The sequence below is a fragment of the Onthophagus taurus genome, chromosome 3 (assembly GCF_036711975.1).
Source record: "Onthophagus taurus isolate NC chromosome 3, IU_Otau_3.0, whole genome shotgun sequence".
Classification (NCBI taxonomy): domain Eukaryota; kingdom Metazoa; phylum Arthropoda; class Insecta; order Coleoptera; family Scarabaeidae; genus Onthophagus; species Onthophagus taurus.
Window position 1 is genome coordinate 10,272,619 of NC_091968.1, and position 21,301 is coordinate 10,293,919.

The following is a 21,301-nucleotide window of genomic DNA, read 5'->3' on the forward strand; positions in this document are numbered from 1 at the left end:
AAACGATACGATTACAACCACAACATAACCTCAAACAACTTGACATTAAAAATGACAGTTCTTTTAAACGATAAAATAATCTTTATTATCACATTTCTTTTACAATTTTCTTTAGAAGCATCTAATAACAACCCTGCAATACAAAAATCCGAATTCGAATATGACGAAGATCCAAACGTTTTATTAAGACTTTATCAAGCGGGAGAATCGAAAGATCCGGATATTAATCTAGATTTTGAGGAAGTTTTAAATAACCCCAAGCAAAGAATTCGCGTTAGAGAAGGAGCACTCAACAAGGTATCAAAAACTTTACGAATACCAAAACCGTTGGATGAAGATTATTACTACGAAGATGAACAACCGGAAGCAGAAAGTGAACACGAAGAGAAAAAGAGACCACTATCTCGATGGATTACGATAACTTTACCAACAATTTTAGGTACGTCTTAAACGTTAATTTGCATCGTAAGCTATCAGTTTTGGAACTGATCAACTAAATATTACTTCTAAAGCAATTAGAGAAGCTGAATCCGAATCTATAATCCGTTTTTTAGGATTGGTTCTAGTTTTTGATGGTTGTATATTTATATTGAACTAACACTATAAACATTCAGGTTTAGCTGTACATTTCTAAAGACAACTAAACCCAAATGTTTCTAGGTCTATATAGTGTTAGTTCTAGTAACAATGCTAAGTTGCGCTAAGTAGTACTAGATAGTCAGGTTATTGTATACAGCAGTGGTGTCCATAACGTCGATCGCCATCGACTGGTCGATCGCCAATAAAATCATGAATTTGAAATATCTATATCTGGGCCTTAAGGCCCGTACAGACACGTTTAGTAATTTAGTCGAGTAGCGAGTAATTTAGTAACTCGCTATGTGCGGACAGTACTATTTAGTCGAGTAGTTTACTAAAACGATTTAGTCGAGTAGATCCATTTGATTCTATTTTTTCGGTCGAGTAGCGTACCCCCACTACTCACAACTGCCAGTGAATTAGCAATTGTATTGCGCGCGATGACGTCGTCTGTTTATTTTGAGTACCACTAAAGTGTCTTGAGCGTATTAAATGTGGACAGTTGCAATGGTTGCAATCTACTAAACGTTCCAGTGGTAAGTGGCTACTCCGTCGCTACTCGACTAAATTACTAAACGTGTCTTAAGAGCCAAAAAAGAAAGGTTAGTTTTAAAATGTAAAAAAAGATTTTAAACCCTTCGGTCGTTCTTGGCAAAACATTTATATAAAAAATCAATCTTGGTCAAAAATAAGTGGATACCACTGGTATAACTTTTATTGAACCACAAGTAGAACTAACACTAGACCTAGAACTAGAAACAATCGGGTTTAGTCGTCTTTAGAGATGTACGGTTAAACCCGAATGTTTCAAGTTCTAGGTCTAGAGTTTAATACAAATATACAACAAGCTGGCACTAAATAACAAGTAAAACAAACTAACACTAGACCTAGGAACATTCGGGTCTGCGTGCTTAAGACAGCTAAACCCGACTGTTTCTAGTTCTACATCTAGTGTTAGTTTTAGTTTTAGTTCAATAAAAGTTCATAGTGACTCAAGGTGATGTGACTTCTGCAAAGCTATTCAATGCAGTATTGGAAACAATGTTTGTAGAAGAAGAATGGTAAGACCTGGGAATAAGAATAAATAGGCTATGGTTGAACAGGCTAAAGTTTGCAGAGACATAGTCCTTATAGGAAAAAACAAAACGGAAGCAAGGAAAATGCTGGAAACAATATCGAGAAGAGGAAAGTAAACTGGTATGGAGATAAATATGAGCAAGACAAAAGCAATGTACGTAAATTGTGAACAAAAAAATAAAATAATTGCTAATGGAAAGGAAATCGACAAAGTAGAGCATTTCGTATATCTAGGACAAAAGATTACAACTAAAAACACAGGAGAAGAAATAACACGGAGAATGGCAATGGGAAGGCAAATGTTTAACAAATACAAAAATATATGGAAATCAAACATAGAAATGGAAAAAAAAATTGTGGGAAATGTGTGTCCTCCCTGTCATGATTTATGGATGCGAGACATGGATATTAACAAACAAAATAATTAAAAAGATTAGGGTAACAGCAAGGGCAATGCATAGAAGGATGATTGGCATTACGAAGAAAGATAAAAAAACAAAAGAATGGATAAGGGAAAAGTCAAACATCGAGGATATTGGAAGAATAGTATTGGATCGAAAATGGAATTGGGCGGCTCATATTATAAGAGTACAAGATGAGAGATGGACCAAGACAATCTTAGAATGGTACCCAATAGACAAAAAGAGAAGGAAACGAAGACCAACCACCAGCTGGGAAGATGAGTTTAAGAGGAGTTGTGGAGGAATAACATGGCACAGGGTAGCTTGGGACCGACAAGAATGGAAGAGAATAAAGGAGATATACAAGGAAGTATGGCTTTACACGGACTAATATCAAGAGCATACGAACTCAGTTCCATTATGGGAAAGCCACGGTTAACACCGAAAAAGTCACTAAAACAAAAAAAGGAGCGAAGATGAAATTTTAATTTGTTAAATTTTTGATTTTGGTATTAATTTACTAAAGTATGGCTATCTATCTATCTAAAAGTTGATAGCAATCTAGCCAAAGAAATTGTATATACAGGTGTTCATTTCAAAACTTTCCACCTCAATTTCTGTAAATCCGGAAGTTTAAAAAGAAAATCGCTGAAATAGGTAAAGAATAAAACCAAGGGGGACAAGTTTTTTTGCAAAAATTGACTCACTCACTTCAACCCCCCGCCGCCAGAAACCAACCCCTTAAAAATCTTAAATGGAAAGGGGTGTCAAGTGATACCTCATTTTAAAGGTCTTTTAAGGTACTACATGTTAGTATTTATTTTTTTTAAATTGATCGATTCGTTTTCGAAATTTTTGCGAAAATCTTTGTTTTGTATTTCCCGCTTTAATTAATATTAAAAACTTTAATCACCTTCTTAAAAGCAAGAATAAATAATCTTTTATTATTAATTTATAAAATTAAATTACCATGTTCGTTTTTACAACGACCATTACACCTTTATTATTTCGGAGCAATCGGAAATATTTAAGAAAACTAAACACGTATAATTTATTTATTTATTTATTTATTTCATGTGGGTACAGAAACAGGTCGAACCCAATAATACAGTACCACAAACAACCAATTGTATACAAATAAAATAGAATTACAGTTCACAATACTAATAATAATGAATTAACATTAATGGTACAAAAGTGATTCAAAAGGAAAAAAAAATAAAACAAAGTTTAGGTGATATAAATATATCATATATCAAATATCAAATGAACGCTCGAGGCAACACACCAACTGCAGCAAAGAGCAGTTTTTTAAATGCATAGAACGAATGCTGAAACAGATCTATGTTAACACGATTCGCCGATCTTGCCATTCTCAATAAAGGAGAGTTTTGACAGGCATTGGTTCTAGGAGTAGGTGTCATAAATAGAAAATCAAAGCGAAGTAATCTCGGAGGAACGTGAACACATATAGAACCACCAAGCATTGGAGAATCACACTTGTTGTTCAAAAGTTGAGCGACGCTGGTTGAGGGTTAACATACGAAAAGAAGTGCAAGTTGATTCGTAATCAATGTATTGAATGGAAAATTTAAAACAAAGGTGTTTGAGGAATTTAGATTGAATACGCTCAATTCTAGATTTATACGAGAGATACTGAGGATTCCAAACGACGCTGCAGAAGTTAAGTGTGCTGTAAACATAGGCAAAATAGAGATTTCTAATTGCAGCAATGTTTGAAAAAGCTACCGTTGATCTCATAATAAATCCTAACATACGCCAGGCTTTGGAGACAACAGTATCGATATGTTTATCAAATAATAATTTATAATCAAATGTAACACCCAAATCTCTAATAAATGAGACACGTTGCAACCTCTCACCAGCGACGCTATAATTGTAGTGGATTGTGTTCACCTTCCTAGAGAAGGAAATAACATTACACTTTTATAAGTTTAATGAAAGGCGATTATTTAAGCAAAAAGCATGTAGATTGTTTAAGTCAGATTGCAGCTTAGAACAATCAAGAGGTGAGGAGATACGGAGAAAGAGTTTTAAATCATTAGCATACATTAAACATTGGGCATAATTAACGACGTCAAATATGTCGTTAACATAAATATTAAACAGTAAAGGACCCAGATGGCTACCCTGCGGAACACCAGAAGGAACCGACACAGGATTAGAGAAAAAACCATTAACCGAAACAATCTGGCATCTCTCCTTCAGATAGGAAGCAAGCCATTGCAAAAGATTTCCCTGAACACCAAACTTCTTTAGTTTGAACAGAAGTAAGTTGTGATCCACCCGGTCGAAAGCTTTACTAAAATCCGTATAAACTGAATCAACCTGACAAGAATCATCCAGAGTAGATAAAATATACTGGGTATATTGAAGCAAGTTACTCTCCACCGAGCGACCAGCAAAAAAACCATGTTGTCTAGAATTGATTAAGGGCAAAGAATAGACGTGCATGAACTACTTTCTCAAACACTTTACCAAATGCTGGCAAAATAGATATGGGGCGGTAATCGGATATAGCACCACGGTCGCCAGATTTAAAAATGGGAAGAACAAAAGCCCGCTTCCACAATAAAGGAAAGACACCCATTATCAATGAAGCATTAAATAAAATGGTTAAAGGAAGGGACAGAGAGTGTGAACATTCCTTGATTAAAATTGATGGAATACCATCAGTACCTATACTGTCTGTAACCCTGATGCCCATCAGGGCCTCCTCAACCTCAATTCTGTCAAACTGCATCTGACTCAAAGGAAGGGTATCCATTTCTATACAATCTACATTCTGCTGGATTGGAGCAGGATCCACAAAAACCGAAGAAAAGAAATCAGCAAACAATGAGCATACTCCGACACCATCGCCGACAACAGTTTCATTCCATGACATCGTAGAAGGAATGACATCCGCACGCTTCTTAGACTTAGTAAAAGCCCAAAACACCTTTGGATCAGATTGCATATTACTTTCAGCTCTTCTAACATACTCCATGTAATTGTGATGGATTAGATACTTTGCACGACTCCTTAGAATTGAAAAAGTAAGGTAGTCAAGTCGGTTTCTAAAACGCTTCCATCTACAGTGCACCCTCCTTTTCTCTCGAATTACTTTAATGGTACTGTATGAAAACCAACTGGGAAAACCCGTCATAGCTTTTCGTTTTAAAGGGACAAATTCGCGAATAGCAGTATTAACATAGTTATAAAAAATTTGAACAGCGTCATTGATATCACGACCAGCGAGCTCTGATTCCCAGTCAATTCCATTAAAGTACTCATTCAATTCAGGAAACCGGGCTTTTCTAAAACAAAAAGCATCACCATGATGTATAGATAATGAACGAGTAAATGAAATTGAGCAGGAAAACTTTAGAGTGGAGTGTGCACTGTCCTCAGGAAGCAATGGATCACTACAAAGAGATAATTGATGTACATCGGCAGAATTCGTAATAACAAGATCAAGTGTGTTTACATAAGAATTTTTATGATAATTTAGTTGGTTAAGTCCGCAAAGGGAAAGAACATCCAGAAATACACTGGAGCGGGCGCTGACGGATCCGGAAGCAGTGGCAAAACCGGAATCCAGGTCAAGTGACCAGTTTAATTCAGGCAAATTAAAGTCTCCACAAATTATAAAACGATCATTAGGTTTACTTTCGATAATTAATGTTAATTGATTTAAAAAATTATTTAGGGAAGTAATATCGTGAGGGGGAATATAAACGCAACAAATATGAATCGTCGTGCATCCCGAGCGCAACGTTACACCGACAGCGTCAACACCAGTGAACCAAGCGGACTGAAGAATTGCAGGAAGATACGCTGCAACTCCAATAAGAACTCCCCCACCGCGCAAACTGTTGTCGGCGACGTTCGGGCGATCGCATCTAAAAACATTAAAGGAGAAAGGAAACCCTTCAGACGAATAAATACCGGGATGTAGCCACGTTTCAGTGAGGCACACGACATCAAAATCCGCATTCAAGAGGTTATTATGCAAAGATTGCAGTTTGGTGCGAAGACCCCGAACGTTCTGATAATAAAAAGATAAAGCCATTGTACTAATAATATCATCGAGAAAAAAATATACAGTAAAAAGCAGAAAAATTAAAGTTTATCAACATCGGTGACTTTCCTAATTAGTATAGGGCGCGCAGTTTCATTCTTACGGACGTAAACTCTACAATCACGCGTCCAGACAAACTATGAATTAAACTAAATTTTATTGAAAGTATTTTACATTAAACCTGTATGAAAATTACTCTTGACTCGAATGGCCAAAAAAAGGAAAAAAGAGACGAAATTTTTCTCTTTCTATAAACGAGTTATAGGCAGGCTCACAGTGCGAGAAAAGAATAAAATAAAAGTGCAATTCTAAACATAAGTTTATTTGGTTATTACTTAAACAACTTTGTGTTATCCACTTAACAATGTTATTTAAATAAAACAGCAATAATGGTTTACAGTTTGCAGGAAAGGATTGAAATTGTATTAATGTATGGATCCCAAAATGAATGTGCTCGACGAACTGCCGCAGTTGTTAATGAAAGGCATCCAGATAAGAACGTATCTCATACATACGTCCTGAATCTCATGAAGAAATTCACTCAGACTGGGTCCGTTGCCAACATAAAACATAATGAGTCGAGAGTTTTGAATGAAACCGCTCAACTGGAAGTGTTGGGTCATTTCGGTATCAACCCCAATACTTCATTGCGTCAGGTATCTCGTGCAACTGGTATATCCTTGGGTTCTGTTCATAAAGTTGTAAAACTTCACAAATTCCATCCTTATAAACTGAAAATACATCAAGAGCTAACTGAAGACGATTTTGACAGGAGAATACAGTTTTGTGAAGAAGTGACCACTATTATTAATAATAACAACGTTTTTGTGAAAAATATCTGCTTTAGTGATGAATGCACTTTTTCTTTAAATGGATTTGTAAATAAACATAACTGCAGATATTGGAGTAATGAAAACCCTCATCTGACTGTAGAAAGGCATACACAATATCCTGAAAAAGTTAATGTATGGGCCGGCATTTTGGGAGACCAAGTGATTGGTCCAGTGTTTATCGATGGAAATTTAAACGGCGAAGTGTACTTGGATATGTTAGAAAATACTATCAATCCACTAATTGCGGAAGCTCTCGAGAATCAGTTGGATAGAGAAGAAAATGCCTTACTTGATGAGAATAAATTACATTTTCAACAAGACGGAGCTCCTCCTCACTATGTTCTCCCAGTACGACAGTGGTTAGATAATACGTTTCCAAACAGATGGATAGGACGAAGAGCAATTGCCAGCCAGATCACCAGATTTGACGCCATTAGACTTTTTTTATGGGGTCATTTAAAGTCTGTTGTATTTACCCCTCAACCTCAAAATTTAGAAGAACTTCGTCAGAGAATTACTGCAGCTTGCCGTGGAATTCAAAGGGAAGTTTTTGAAAATGTGCGCCGTAGTTTTGAACAACGGTTGTACCATTGTTTAGCTAATAACGGACAACACTTTGAACAATTATTAAGTTGATTTTCTCTGCAAAAAGTTTTTGTAAATAATTAAATAACTGAAAATAAAATAGAACGTTTCAAGCAGTTAAAAGTTGTTTAAGTAATAACCAAATAAACCTAAAAGATAAGAAAAATGAAACAGAAATCGTTTTTTCTAAATATCTCTGACAGACGCCAGGCAAGCTAGCCAACGTAGGTATATCATTGTCAAAATAACCTAAATATCAAAGATTTCGGATTGCTCCGAAACAATAAAGGTTTAATGGTCGTTGTAAAAACGAACATGGTAATTTAATTTTATAAATTAATAATAAAAGATTACTTATTCTTGCTTTTAAGAAGGTGATTAAAGTTTTTAATATTAATTAAAGCGGGAAATACAAAACAAAGATTTTCGCAAAAATTTCGAAAACGAATCGATCAATTTAAAAAAATAAATGCTAACATGTAGTACCTTAAAAGACCTTTAAAATGAGGTATCACTTGACACCCCTTTCCATGTAAGATTTTTAAGGGGTTGGTTTCTGGCGGCGGGGGGTTGAAGTGAGTGAGTCAATTTTTGCATAAAAAGTTGTCCCCCTTGGTTTTATTCTTTACCTATTACAGCGATATTCTTTTTAAACTTCCGGATTTACAGAAATTGAGGTGGAAAGTTTTGAAATGAACACCTGTAGGTCTTCAAAGTTGGCTCTTAAATTTTTAAAACATTACATATCTTCGTAATACATTAAGCTAGAAAAACCAAATTTGGTATACGTTATGAGTGTACCGAAGGTATTAATTGGTAGCAAATTGAGGCCAATTGAGGCATTTCAAAGGGTTGATTAAGAGTGATGATCCCCTAAATTTTGACAGATTTTTTTCACCTTTTGGTGGATTTACTACATTATTACCTCATTTCATGTGGAATTTAATTCTAAAACTTTTTTTACTCTTATTATTTTTTAAAAAACATTGTCGTTTTCATAAAAAACTCAAATAACTAAAGACAAAGAAAAAGTTCACTTCGAACCAGTTTCTGAAGAAGGTTGCAACATGGCATCCGAAACGTCAAACCTTTTAATAAAAGACGCACGGCAAAACCCGAAAGTTTCTAGTGTTAGTTCTAATTTTAGTTTAATTCATTCCATGCCGTTTGTCAATCTCTGTCATAGTGTCCGTAAAATTTGAGTCTTTTATTCATGATCTTATTTGTGACCCGTCAAAAATTTCCGATATTATCTTTTCTGCACTCAGTTTTGGAAACTTTTTGATATTTAGCTCTACTGTCCCATAAGTAAAGAAAACAGGAACTGTGGAATGTGCAATAGGCAACGACCCTAATTTATTCCCATTGTATAAGAGAACACATTTTAGACTACGTTTTGATGAGTCTATAAATAGACGCCACTAATTAGAAACGTAATTTTGAAGTCCCATTGCAGGCATTAAACCAGGTACATCTTTACAAAATACGAACTTATTTTCTTCAGCAAAATATTTGAGGAGATTTTGTTCTCTTGTGCGGTAATAAGAAATTTTAACCTATAGGTTAAAATGTTTTATATATTACATAACTTCACTAACATAAGTAAAAAAGAACTCTCCTTTAGAGAACTGTAAAAACTACTCTATTAAGTGAATAATATATGAACTCTATATTAATATTAAATATAGTGTACATTAGAGTTATTTTTACCATGTGATATTACAATTTTTACTCTAATTCTTTTTACCAACTACTCTAAAATTTTTACACGTCACGATTTTTTCCTGTGTAGAAGGCAAAATTTCTGAAGCAGCCTTTGACAGTCCCAGATCTCTGACAAGCTGGATTAAATCATCTTGGTTGAATATTTTTGGCGCTTTCAGGTCACATTCAGAGTCACTATCACTACTGTCTGTTTTCGCCTCAAAATGCATAGGCTCCTCCTGTGAAGCATCAGTTTGAGGTTCAAGTGATATTTTAGGCTCAAAACACGTCTATGTACCGACCGTATGGAAGGATATTCCCATTTGGCTCGATTTTTTCGGTTAATGCCAGTTATGGTCACCAAACAAAAATAACAGTCGTCGCGGTGGTTCAAGGGTTTAGTCCAGATCATAGCGGTTTCGTACCTAAAGCTATTCCTTTTCTTATTTGTCCACAAACGTAGAAACTCAACGCACATTTTGCATACCTTTCGCGGAATCCAAGACTTGTCTTTCATTTCTAGTGTGTGACCAAAGTAATTTTTGTAAGCCTCAATCATGAACGCTGTCACATTCAAATGGTATTCTTTAAATAAAGGTGTCTCACGTAACTGGTTCGTTAGAACTTTTTTTAGGTTCCAATATTCGTACAGTTTTGAAATTTTAGTAGTATGAGTTGTTCAGTCGGAACTTTCGATCTAAAATATTTTCAAGATGGCTGCAACTTCCGGTCTACCGGAAGTAGACTATAACTTCGTTATTTTAAATGGACTGCTATAGTTTTTATTGCACCTTTTAATTGTACGTAAAAAAATATGTTGACTTTCATAAAAGTTATTATTACCTAGCGTTTTTGTTTTCGAGTTATTTTGATTTTAAGGTTTTTTTGGCAAATTTCACCATGCTCTTTAAAACCCCAGCCAACGTTCATTCAAAAAAGCTCTAAATTGGCACGATTACTCTCCAGAAGCTCTCAAATAGATTGTCATATATTGTATCAGAGTATCTTATACAGATTGGTCAAAAATTGAATTACCGTTTCTCCATATTCACTGGGGAGAAAGTCGAAAATTTTAAATGGAATACCCCATATTTTATTAGCCTACACGAAAGGGAATTTAATTCTCTACAATTTATCTATAAACATTCCTATACGTGTTTATTGTAGTTTCTCTCATATTCGTAAATTTATCAAAACCTGCAGGAAATGCAGGAACCGTTTGTATTTTTATTAGAAGGCCATGACACTTTGATAGTTTTTTGTTTAATTTATTTCTATTATTATTTGTACTGTTAACTACGATTGATAATCTTTTACTTTACTAGCTTTTACTTGCCAAAAATAATAAACAGATAAAAAGGTTAATGACAAAAATTAGATTTGAATAAAAATATAAATTTATAATATAAATTTGTTATTAAATTGAATTTGGAAATGCAATAAAATACGATAAAATATTTATTTCGTTGTCTTCATCACTGGTGACCGGAAATATGCGATTTCTTTTGGTCTCGATATATCCAGAACTAAGAAATTCTTTATCAATTTTTTGAAATTTTTCCTTGTGATGGGCGTTAGGTTTGTTAAGCATCTCTCATTAAGTGTTCGACACGTACTGTCCAAAAGTTTATGATATTCGCCATCAATACAAAATAAATTTCAAATATCGGCGTTGGAATAATTTACCATGATGTTCAATGACGGCGTCAAATGTAACTAATGACAACAATAATACAAACATGGACCAAAAATTGTCAAAATTCCATAGCTTTCTAATAAAAAAACCTGCATTTCGTGCATGTTTTAATAAATTTCGCAATATGAGGCAAACTACAATAAATAGGTATGGGAATGTTTGTAGAGAATTAAATTCTCTATCTGATAGGCTAAAAAAATATGGGGCGTTCCATTTAAAATATTCGACTTTCTCGCCATTGAATATGGAGAAACAGTAATTCAATTTTTGACCACCCTGTATAAGATACTTCGATACAACAAATGACAATCTATTTGACAACATCTGAAGAGTAATCGTGCCAACGTAGATCTTTTTTGAATGAATGTTGGCTGAGATCAAGGACAGTAGAACCTAACAGGACTGCTACATCCATTGTTGTGACAACCTGCCCGCAAACTACGTCACACCATTTTCCACGCCCAGCTGTTGTTATGGTCTATGCGTTTGCTGTGTATTTTTAGAGGTTATCCTAGACGTATTCATATTATTTTTGAAGTTTTATGTTTTTAGACGTATTAATGTCTATCATATAACCTCTAAAAACGCAGAGAGTTACCAGGCGTGGCAAATAGTGTGACGTAGAGTGCGGGCAACCAATCCCTAGTGGACTACAAAAATACAATGGATGTAGCAGTCCTGTTAGATTCTACTGTCCTTGGGCTGAGATATGGAGTTTTAAAGAGCATATTGAAATTTACCAAAAAAAGCTTAAAACCAAAATAACTCGAAAACGAAAAACGCCAGGTACCAATAACTTCGCGATTTGTTTATACTATTCTTTGAGTTTTGCTAATTTAGTTTATTATTTTATATAAATACATTTAAATAAATTTGATTTCTTTATTGCGTAATTTTGCCTTGATGAAACAATGTTCAATTTATTATCAGAATGTGCGAGGGCTGAGAACAAAAACAATTACTTTTTTATTGAATGTGCTTGGTCATAATTTTTCCATAATTTGTCTCACTGAGACATGGTTAAATGAGTCCATCCATAATACTGAGTTATTCGATTCGCGGTATAATGTGTTTAGAACTGACAGCAGGCACGGTTCGCTGGGCGGCGGCGTTTTGGTGCTATCAATTCGAAATTGTTGTCATCATTGGTTCCGTTGGACAAGGGTTTGGAGGTTGTTGCCGTTAAGACACATTTATTTAACGTAATGGTAATTATAGTGGTTGTTTATATAAAGCCGTCTAGCGGGCTGGAGGTGTATCGCGAGTTTGTTGAGCTGATGAGCAATTTACATATGTCGCATAACGCTGAATTGGTAGTTCTTGGAGACTTTAACTTACCTCTGGTGAATGAGTCTGGCTTTGATTTTTATTCCGTCAATAATACTAAATATAACAAAATTGGTGACCTTCTTGATATATGTAATTGTAGGTCTTACAATAATGTAATTAATATGCATGGAAGAACCTTAGATTTGATTTTAGCCAGTTTTGTGCTTGACGTTGGACCTTTTGATTCCCCGTTAGTTGAGGAAGACCATCATCATCCTTCCTTGGAAATTAAATTTTCTTTTAAATCTTGTAAAAAGGTAACGGTACCAGCGCATTACATTAATGATTATAAGAACTCGAATTTCTTGCTTTTACATCACCTATGATAAGGTGATTAGATAAGATGATAATTAAGCATCTATGATAACGTTGATAATACAGTTGCCGCGTTCTATGGCATATTGTACGAGATTCTGGCTGTTTGCGTTCCGGTAAAACAAATCGGAGTTAATAAATACCCAGTGTGGTTTAGCCGGGATATAATAAAAGATATTAGAACGAAAAACACTCTTCTTAAGCGCAAAAACGAGTCAGATCACCATTTAAATAAATATAAGGAAATTAGGGCCAGGGTCAAGCGCAATATTGGGGTAGCATACGACAATTATACACGAAGTGTGGAAAACAATATTAAGGCAGACCCAAAGGCATTCTGGAACTATGTTTCTAACAAAAGAGATAGTTTCAATCGAAGCCAGATTCAACTTAACGGGGATATCTCATCTGCTAAAGACGTCAGCTCTGCTTTTGCGGATTATTTTAAATCTGTGTATGGGCCTACATCGAATTATTCTCTTTCTTTCTATGACGAAATTATCAGTAATAGTGCTTTAAATTTATTTAGTCTACAACCTATTTCAATGAAGGAGATTGATGATGCTATAATTAAGCTAAAATCAAAACGTACAGAGGGGCCAGACGGAGTTCCCTCGTATATTATTAAAGGCTGCAAAGAATCGTTTCTAACACCCTTATATATCATCTTTAACTTATCAATTTCAACAAATACATTTCCAAATCAATGGAAACTTGCAAGGGTTACGCCAATTCATAAATCAGGCCACACGGGCGATATAAAGAATTACAGACCTATTTCGGTAATTTCTTGTTTCGCAAAAGTTTTCGAGCAAATAATTTATCACAGAATATTTAATCATGTTAAAATTGCGTTACATATTGACCAACACGGATTCATTCCTAACCGCTCTGTCGAGACCAATTTGTGTATCTTTTATTTTTACCAACAATTTATGCTTTGCCGAGCACGTGAAAACCATAACTTCCGCAGCACTTCGACTCTTAGGATTTATTATAAGAAATGCTTATAGTTTTTCAAATGTGGAGACGTTAAAATTATTATTCAATTCATTGGTGCGATCTAAATTAGAATACGCGGTAATTGTATGGGATCCTGGATCAGACCTTTATTCAAACTTAATCGAAATTATTCAAAATAAGTTTATTCGGTATACTTATTACAAACAATTTAATGCCTTTATCGGGTTCAGATCGTACGAATATGCGCGTACATTATTTGATATAACTAAGTTATCTATTAGAAGGAAAATCATATCGCTTTGTTTTCTATGTAAAATATTAAACAATAAAATAGATGCACCTTTAATCTTGGAAAAGATTGGTTTTTACGTGCCGGCATATTGTGGACGATTGAAAAATCTATTTTACATTCCCCGCTTTACCACTGAACTCAGAAGAAATTCTCCTTTTATTAGAATTCTCTTGTTATATAACAAACTATCTATGGCTTCCTTCATCCCACTATTTGGCGTTGATGTAAAAACAGTAAAAAAGAATGTGTGTGATGAACGTTGCAACCGCCCAGTGCAGTGGCTGATCTTATAGAATCTTATTATAGTTCATAATTCTTCGCGCATTCTGTTCCATTTCTCTGTTCTGTTTTACGTTATTGTTTTATTTTGTATCATTTTGTTTCTTTTTACTTATTTGCTTTTTTTATTGTTTGCTTACAAATCGAGTACGGCTTAGTTTAATATTTAGTTCAATTTTGTTTAATTATTATGTAGTAATTCCGAAATCTGTAATTAGGGGAAACCCTGTTTATTTTGGAAATAAATAAATAAATAAACTTTTATCAAAGTCAACCTATTTTTTTACGTACAATTAAACGGTGTAATAAAAAATCGCATAAATTTTATACTCTAACTATAGAAGTTAACTAAATTATTCTCATTTTTATGTAAAAATTGGACTTTTTTCTAAATTGAAAATTTTTCAAGTTCAATTTATGATATGTAACCATAAAAACCATAAAGAAGCAGAAAAGGAGACTAAACGAGGAAGACGCTGCTTCTCTAATAGCATTAAACTCCGTTCAAGAATCTCCAAAATTTACACTTCGAAGAAGTCCGTTATAAACTGAAATTAGTAAATCGCACCTTTCCAAAATTTACAAAGAAAATAAAATTAAACCATTTAGACCACGATTTAGACAGACTTTGGATGCCGGCGATGATGCCAAACGTTTGGATTTCTGTCTTGAGATTGGTAATGAAATATTAAATAACCGAAATTTTCATAAATTTATTGTATTTTCGGATGAAAGCGCCTTTTCAACAAATGGCATTATTTCTCCCCAGATTGCCGTTATTGGAGTGATGTAAATCCAAATTTTACACTCACTAGACGAAGTGAACATTTCAAAAAAGTAAATGTGTGGTGTGTTATAACATATCACGGGGTAATTGGGCCATATTTGTTCGATGGAAATGTAAATCAACAGAAATATTTGCATATCTTACAAAATTGTTTTAATGAACAACTTGATGAATTACCCTTAAATTTTATACGGTCTGTAAATGTATTTTCAGCAAGACGCTTGCCCAGCTCACCATTCACACATTGTGACCGAATGGTTAAATTTACAATTTCGTCAAAAATGGATTGGACGAGATGGCCCTATTTTATGACCAGCACGTAGTCCTGATCTTACAACTATGGATTTTTATTTTTGGGGACGATTGAAATAAATTGTTTACAGTGAACCACTTCAAGACAATGCAAAACTATTAAAAGTAAGAATAATTAATGCGATAGAATCACTACCACTGGCGGAAATTCGTAATTCTTATAAAGAATTTAGAAGTCGTCTTCAAATGTGTGCCGAATTATGAGGTGATTTGTTTGAATGAATAGTTGATTTGTTCAGTTACAAATAAATAATATTTATTACTTACATAGTGTGTTATTACTTATTACATAAAATTTACATTTAAAATATTTTATTCAATTATTTAGCCATATTTTAATTTGATTTGTCCGTATATTTTTCACTAACATAAGTAGTAACTTTTATGGTTTCTATGGTTACATATCATAAATTAAACTTGATTAATGCACTCCAATAATATACAACCGATCAGAGTAGGATCGTTTAAAATTTCGACCAATAACGTGAATTTCTAAGTGGATAAAAGTTACCTAGGTTTTTCAACTGAATAAATCACACGTGATATTTTATAACTGATAAAAACGCGACTACCATATACAGTGTGTCCCCGGATAGGTGAAACGACTCTTATAAAATGTAAAATTTTGTTGATATTAATTGTCATCTTTTGGGGTTCAGCCCTGCTTGGTTAAAGACTAATTTTGAACATATTTTAAAATTTTTAAAAACAAGTGACTGTTGACACTGAAACGAAAACTTCTTGTGTATCAGGTAAAGTACCTTTTCTATTTACAGTATGGTAAAATGTTACTCAGAAATTTTATTTAGAATGAAAAGTTATGGCCATATGCAAATTTTCGGAATCATCGGCCTACTTTGATAAAACCCATTTTTTATTATTTTCGTCAATTTAATAACTTACGATTTTTTGTTTTGAGAATCAGATTATTCGGAAAAAATAAACAAACCGTTCTTAAAATATTCACAAAAAATTAAATGTGTGTTCGCCCCCAAAGAAAACAGTTAATTATAACTAACAGTTAATCAGTTTCATCATATTTTTTTTTTCTTAAAATGAATACTTCCTGCTGTAAGAAATCTTTTGATTAAACGCCAACAAGTACTTCTTTTAATTCCAGTATTTGGAAATTTTTCACTAAATAAAGCAATAACCACATTTATCGGGTTTTCCCCGGTTCCATAACACTGAATCACGTAAACTTTTTCCTCTAATGTTAACATGTATTTGAAAAACACTTTAAATTTACAAAATTACAGTTTGACAGATTAACAGTGACAAGAAAGCAATTTTGTTTTTCCATGGCAGTCTTTGTTAAAAATAAAATTGATTGATATGGATTTTTCAAAGTAGGTCGATCAATCCGAAAATTTGCATATGGCAATAGTTTTTCAATCTGAACAAAACTTCTTAGTAACACTTTCACGTACTGTAAACAGAAAAGGTACTTTACCTGCCACAAAAAAAGTTTTTCTTTCACTGTCAAGGCTCATTTGTTTTTAAAAAATTGAAAATATGTTTAAAATTAGTCTTTAATCAAGCAGGGCTAAACCCCAAAAAATGACAATTAATATCGAAAAAAATTTACCTTTTATAAGAGTTGTTTCACCTATCCGGGGACACACTGTATACAGGGTGTACAAAAAGTATGGAATAATGGTTCTACAGCCTAAACTTCAACTTATATTAAAAAAGTTTTAAATAAAAGTTACTTGAAACTATTTTCCGTATATCTTGACGTAGAAATAAAATAAAAATGATAACGGCAGTCTGTGTTACAATATGATGAGTGTGTTTTTTAAATAGAACATCTGTATATTTTAAAGTTTTTGGATTCCTTTTGACAAGGTGTTGCAAAATGTCATAAGGTTTTAATGCTTTAAAGTGCATAGTTTTCGAGATATTGTAACTTTTATTTAAAAAGATTTAATGTAGCGACAACCAAGTTATGGCGTCATTATGGAAGAGACAACCTAAGCCTTGACGTCACAGAGATGGGCGGAGCCTATACTGACTCCAAACAATTTCGTTGCTAACAAAAAATCCCCATATGCAATTTTTCAATAGACTGCCTAAGTCTGACGTCACAGAGATGGGCGGAGCTTATACTCCAAACAATTTCGTTGTTAACCACAGTTGCTAACGATAAATCGCCAAAAAATGTCATCACTTAGTTTATTTTATTACTAATTGAAAATTGCATATGGTGATTTACCGTTAGCAACGAAAATGTTTGGAGTCATTATAAGCACCGCCCATCTCTGTGACGTCAAGGCTTAGGTTGTCTATTAGCAACGAAAATGTTTGGAGTCGGTATAAGCTCCGCCCATCTTTATAACGTCAAGGCTCAGGTTGTCTATTAGTGATAAAATAAAATAAACTAAGTGACATTTTAGATGACATTTTTATGGCGTTTTATCTTAGCAACTGGGATATAAGCTCCGCCCACCTCTGTGACGTCAAGGCTTAGGTTGTCGCTACGTCAAATCTTTTTAAATAAAAGTTTCAATATCTCGAAAACTATGCAGTTTAAAGCATTAAAACCTTACGGCATTTTGCAACACATTGTCAAAAGGAATCCAAAAGCCTTAAAATATACAGGTGTTCCATTTAAAAAACACTCACCATGTCGTAACTCAGACTGCCGTCAAGACTTTTATTTTATTTCTACGCCATGATATGCGAAAAATAGTTTCAAGTAACTTTTATTTAAAACTTTTTTTAATATAAGTTGAAGTTTAGGCTGTAGAACCATTATTCCATACTTTTTGTACACCTGTATACTTTTGTTTACCTGTCACATTTTTGACACGTGTAATTAAGTCAAAAATAGTTAATAAATAATTAAAAATTGTTAATAAATTGTGCAATTGTCGTGTATTAATCTCCCTAAAATACGCTCGAGCTTGATTTTAAATCAGGATAATTTTATTTTTAATTTACTCAAGTTTTGTTACCCTTTGGAAATAACTCTCAATCAAAATCAAAAGATAAAATCGCGACAGCTTTAGCTGAATGCTTTTAATTTCGAGTTATTTCAATGGTAACCTGTGATGGTAACAAAACGTTCGTGTAAAAATAAAATTATCCGATTAAAAGACAAGCTCTTGTGTATTTACCCCCGAAAAAAAGTCCAATTTTTACATAAAAACGGGAATAATTAGTTAACTTCTATAGTTAGAATATAAAATTCGTGCGATTTAGTGGTTTGAACATATCCGACGCATTATTTATGCTGAGATAAGTTTGAAAAATCAGTAATAAAATTTTTTTTCCTCTTTGTAACTCGATCCGGGGACATACTGTATATTATTTTCTTGCAGAGCAATAAATTATTATTAATAAAAAAAAAGTGTGGTCCACTTTATCATATCTTTTGAATGATATAAATGGGTTAATAAGTATAAATCAATTTTTGACAATAAGTTGAGTTTAAAAACAAATTAAAATGTCTCAAATCGCAATAATTTTTTTCTTAATCCTTCCGGTAATGTTAATAACGAGTAAATCAGTTTTAAATGATACAAACGATGAAAACAATTTAAAATCTATAATATCAAAGTTAAAGCAAGAAGTTTCAAATAAAACATCAAAAAATTCAATACCATACTATAACAAATGGGATTTCAGATCATCAAAAAACGATGATGATGATGATTATAGTGACGATGACTACGAAAATGTTGAGACTTATTGGAAAACTATTACTTTACCCGCTGTAATAGGTACAAAATTAAAGATAAAACTTTGTAATTTTTTGATTTTATTTTAAATTAATTTTTTTTTTTATTATAGTTGCTGTGGTCGTTTTGGTTTTACTTTTCGTATTATTACGCCCAACTGGTTATCTTTGCCGAATCATGTCCCGGCCGGTGCAAAGAGAAACCAAATTTAATTGGTTCAAAAAATAAAATTTGAATTAATACTTTGACAATGTATTTAGTGTCATATTGACGCGCAAAAAATGGTGAAATAAACACTTCAAAAAAAGGCAAAAAAGAATATTTTTATTTCGACTACAATGGGGGTAATTAAAGCAATTTCGAGCCAAATTGATAAACTTGTACCCGCTTCTTTACAACCTATGTGGAATCATCCAGCAGGTTTTAATTATTTTTGTTCTTTCTGCAAATTATTCAATTCTTTGTTATTTTAGGACCAAAAACAGTATTTTTTTGGGCGCCAACGTTTAAATGGGTAAAATACTTTTATTTTAATTTTACTTATTTATTATTTATTCTTTGTGTTAAAGGGATTGGTTTTTGCTGGATTGGCCGATATAATTTCCCGAAAACCAGCTGATATTAGCATACCTCAAACAATATCATTAGCAGCAACCGGATTAATTTGGTCCCGATATTCCCTAGTTATTAATCCGGTTAATTATAACTTATTTGCAGTAAACGTTTTTGTTGCGATAACACAAATAACTCAAATGGCACGAGCAATCAAGTAAGTTATCCTTCCTTTTAAATCAAAATTAATTTATTTTCTTTAAGATATCATATGGATAATCCACCACCGTCACATTAAAACAAAAAAAAAGCATTAATAAAGACAGCGGGATATTTACATGTTAACAGTAAAAATGTCTTCTTTGGAGTAAACATTATTATTATTATTATAAATAAAACATCTACTTAAACTAAACATGACTAATTTCTTTAAGCTTTTTAATTCGGGCAATCTTTAAATGGAACGTTATCCAATTTTAAAGTTTCTGGCAAAATCCTCATCTCTAAAATAAAAAGAATTAAATATAAACAAATCAAATAATAAGATTCCACACCATATTTTCCAGGTGATACTTCTACAGCTTGTATAACAGTTGTTAAAAGCTCCTTTTGTACTTCATTAGCTAATTTTGTCAACTAAAAATTATTTTTATACAAAAAAATTACACCAATAAAAGCATTAATATCACCTCTGCTATTGCTACGGGGTCTTTTACGTGCTTATTTTTCTTAAATTCCTCGTTTATTTTAATCCTGCCCTTTTCTAAAGCATTATCGTCGTTTGCAAACACTTTTTTACGCGCCTTATGCAATCGTTTAAACGCTAAAAGTACCTTTATTACTACGTTAAAGCAACCTTTATTAGTATTCTCACTTAACTTACTTCTTTTCGAAGATTTTGAGACATTTATTTAATCTTAAAAGTTAAGTTGACAAATAAATTTGAGGTTATGTTTGAACATAACCTTAAACGTCATTTTAAGGAAACGTTATTGATTATATAACTTAATACAATTTTTAAATAAATTAATTATACATATAATAAAGAAGATAATTCTTAAATAACAATAAATTTATTTATAAATAATTCACTAAAATGAATTAATTGCAAAAAGAAAATTTGTTAGAAAATATTTTAGGTTGGTTACACTGAGATTTGACAATCAAAATTTAAACCGCGTCTTTACGATTATTTTTATAGGTTCGTTTTTTTATGTTGATTTTGTATTTTAAAAACTTACTTTGTAATCGAATGAAGTACCAAATAAAAAATCGAAGTTGAACTTCACTTAACACCACTAAAAATCGAAGCACTTCTTGGCACAACTTAACAGCTACAATAATGGCGACGATTGTTTGTTGTAGATTCAATTGTTTTTAAAATCGCTTGGCAACCGCAAGGTTCGTTATGAACGTATCCCCCCGCAAAAGCTTTGCTGTGACGTCATTGGATGAATTGACATTTCTATGTTTTTATTTATACAGTGTATTTCACTTAAGAAGCAATACACAAAAATATTAAAATATAAAAAAAAGATATAAAATAAAATAAAACCAATATTAAAATATAAAGCGAAATATTAACGGTTATAATTTTATTATTGTTAGGTTATCCAACTTGACTCGGTTACCATGGTGATTAAGATCCAAATATTGCAGGTGCTTGTCAAAATTGAAATTGAATTTAAGTTTTTTTAAGGAAAAAGTCTTAGTTAATTGGTTTAAAAGGCTGTATTTCACTCAAAATTGGTTTATCTAAGGAATTATAAACAAGGTAAGTGGATTGAATCAAAAAATTTATTTCTCTTAATTAGAATCGATTTAAATTAA

At 32.8% G+C, this 21,301-nt stretch overlaps 2 protein-coding genes across 5 annotated transcripts; one reads left to right on the forward strand and one right to left on the reverse strand.

Moving 5' to 3' along the window:
• The first annotated feature begins 51 nt into the window (after positions 1 to 51).
• On the forward strand, positions 52 to 19,886 carry LOC111420754 (uncharacterized). Of its 4 annotated transcripts, XM_023053793.2 has the most exons (5): positions 348 to 439; positions 19,032 to 19,339; positions 19,393 to 19,433; positions 19,489 to 19,688; positions 19,736 to 19,886. In XM_023053793.2, the coding sequence occupies exons 2-5, from the start codon at positions 19,258 to 19,260 to the stop codon at positions 19,767 to 19,769; spliced, it is 357 nt and encodes a 118-aa protein (XP_022909561.1). In that variant the 5' UTR covers positions 348 to 439; positions 19,032 to 19,257; the 3' UTR covers positions 19,770 to 19,886. The 4 variants fall into 4 exon arrangements, with proteins under 4 accessions (XP_022909559.2, XP_022909558.2, XP_022909560.2 ...); XM_023053791.2 differs by lacking the exons at positions 19,393 to 19,433; positions 19,489 to 19,688; positions 19,736 to 19,886 and adding an exon at positions 18,867 to 18,961 and having other exon boundaries at positions 52 to 439; positions 19,032 to 19,257; XM_023053790.2 differs by lacking the exons at positions 19,393 to 19,433; positions 19,489 to 19,688; positions 19,736 to 19,886 and having other exon boundaries at positions 52 to 439; positions 19,032 to 19,263.
• Positions 19,704 to 20,441, reverse strand: LOC111420755 (complex III assembly factor LYRM7). Its single transcript, XM_023053794.2, has 4 exons — positions 20,355 to 20,441; positions 20,161 to 20,304; positions 20,026 to 20,107; positions 19,704 to 19,974 (listed from the first exon to the last, which is right to left on the reverse strand). Exons 1-4 carry the CDS (start codon positions 20,376 to 20,378, stop codon positions 19,910 to 19,912), a joined length of 315 nt encoding a protein of 104 aa, XP_022909562.1. The 5' UTR covers positions 20,379 to 20,441; the 3' UTR covers positions 19,704 to 19,909.
• Between the last annotated feature and the right edge of the window lie 860 nt (positions 20,442 to 21,301).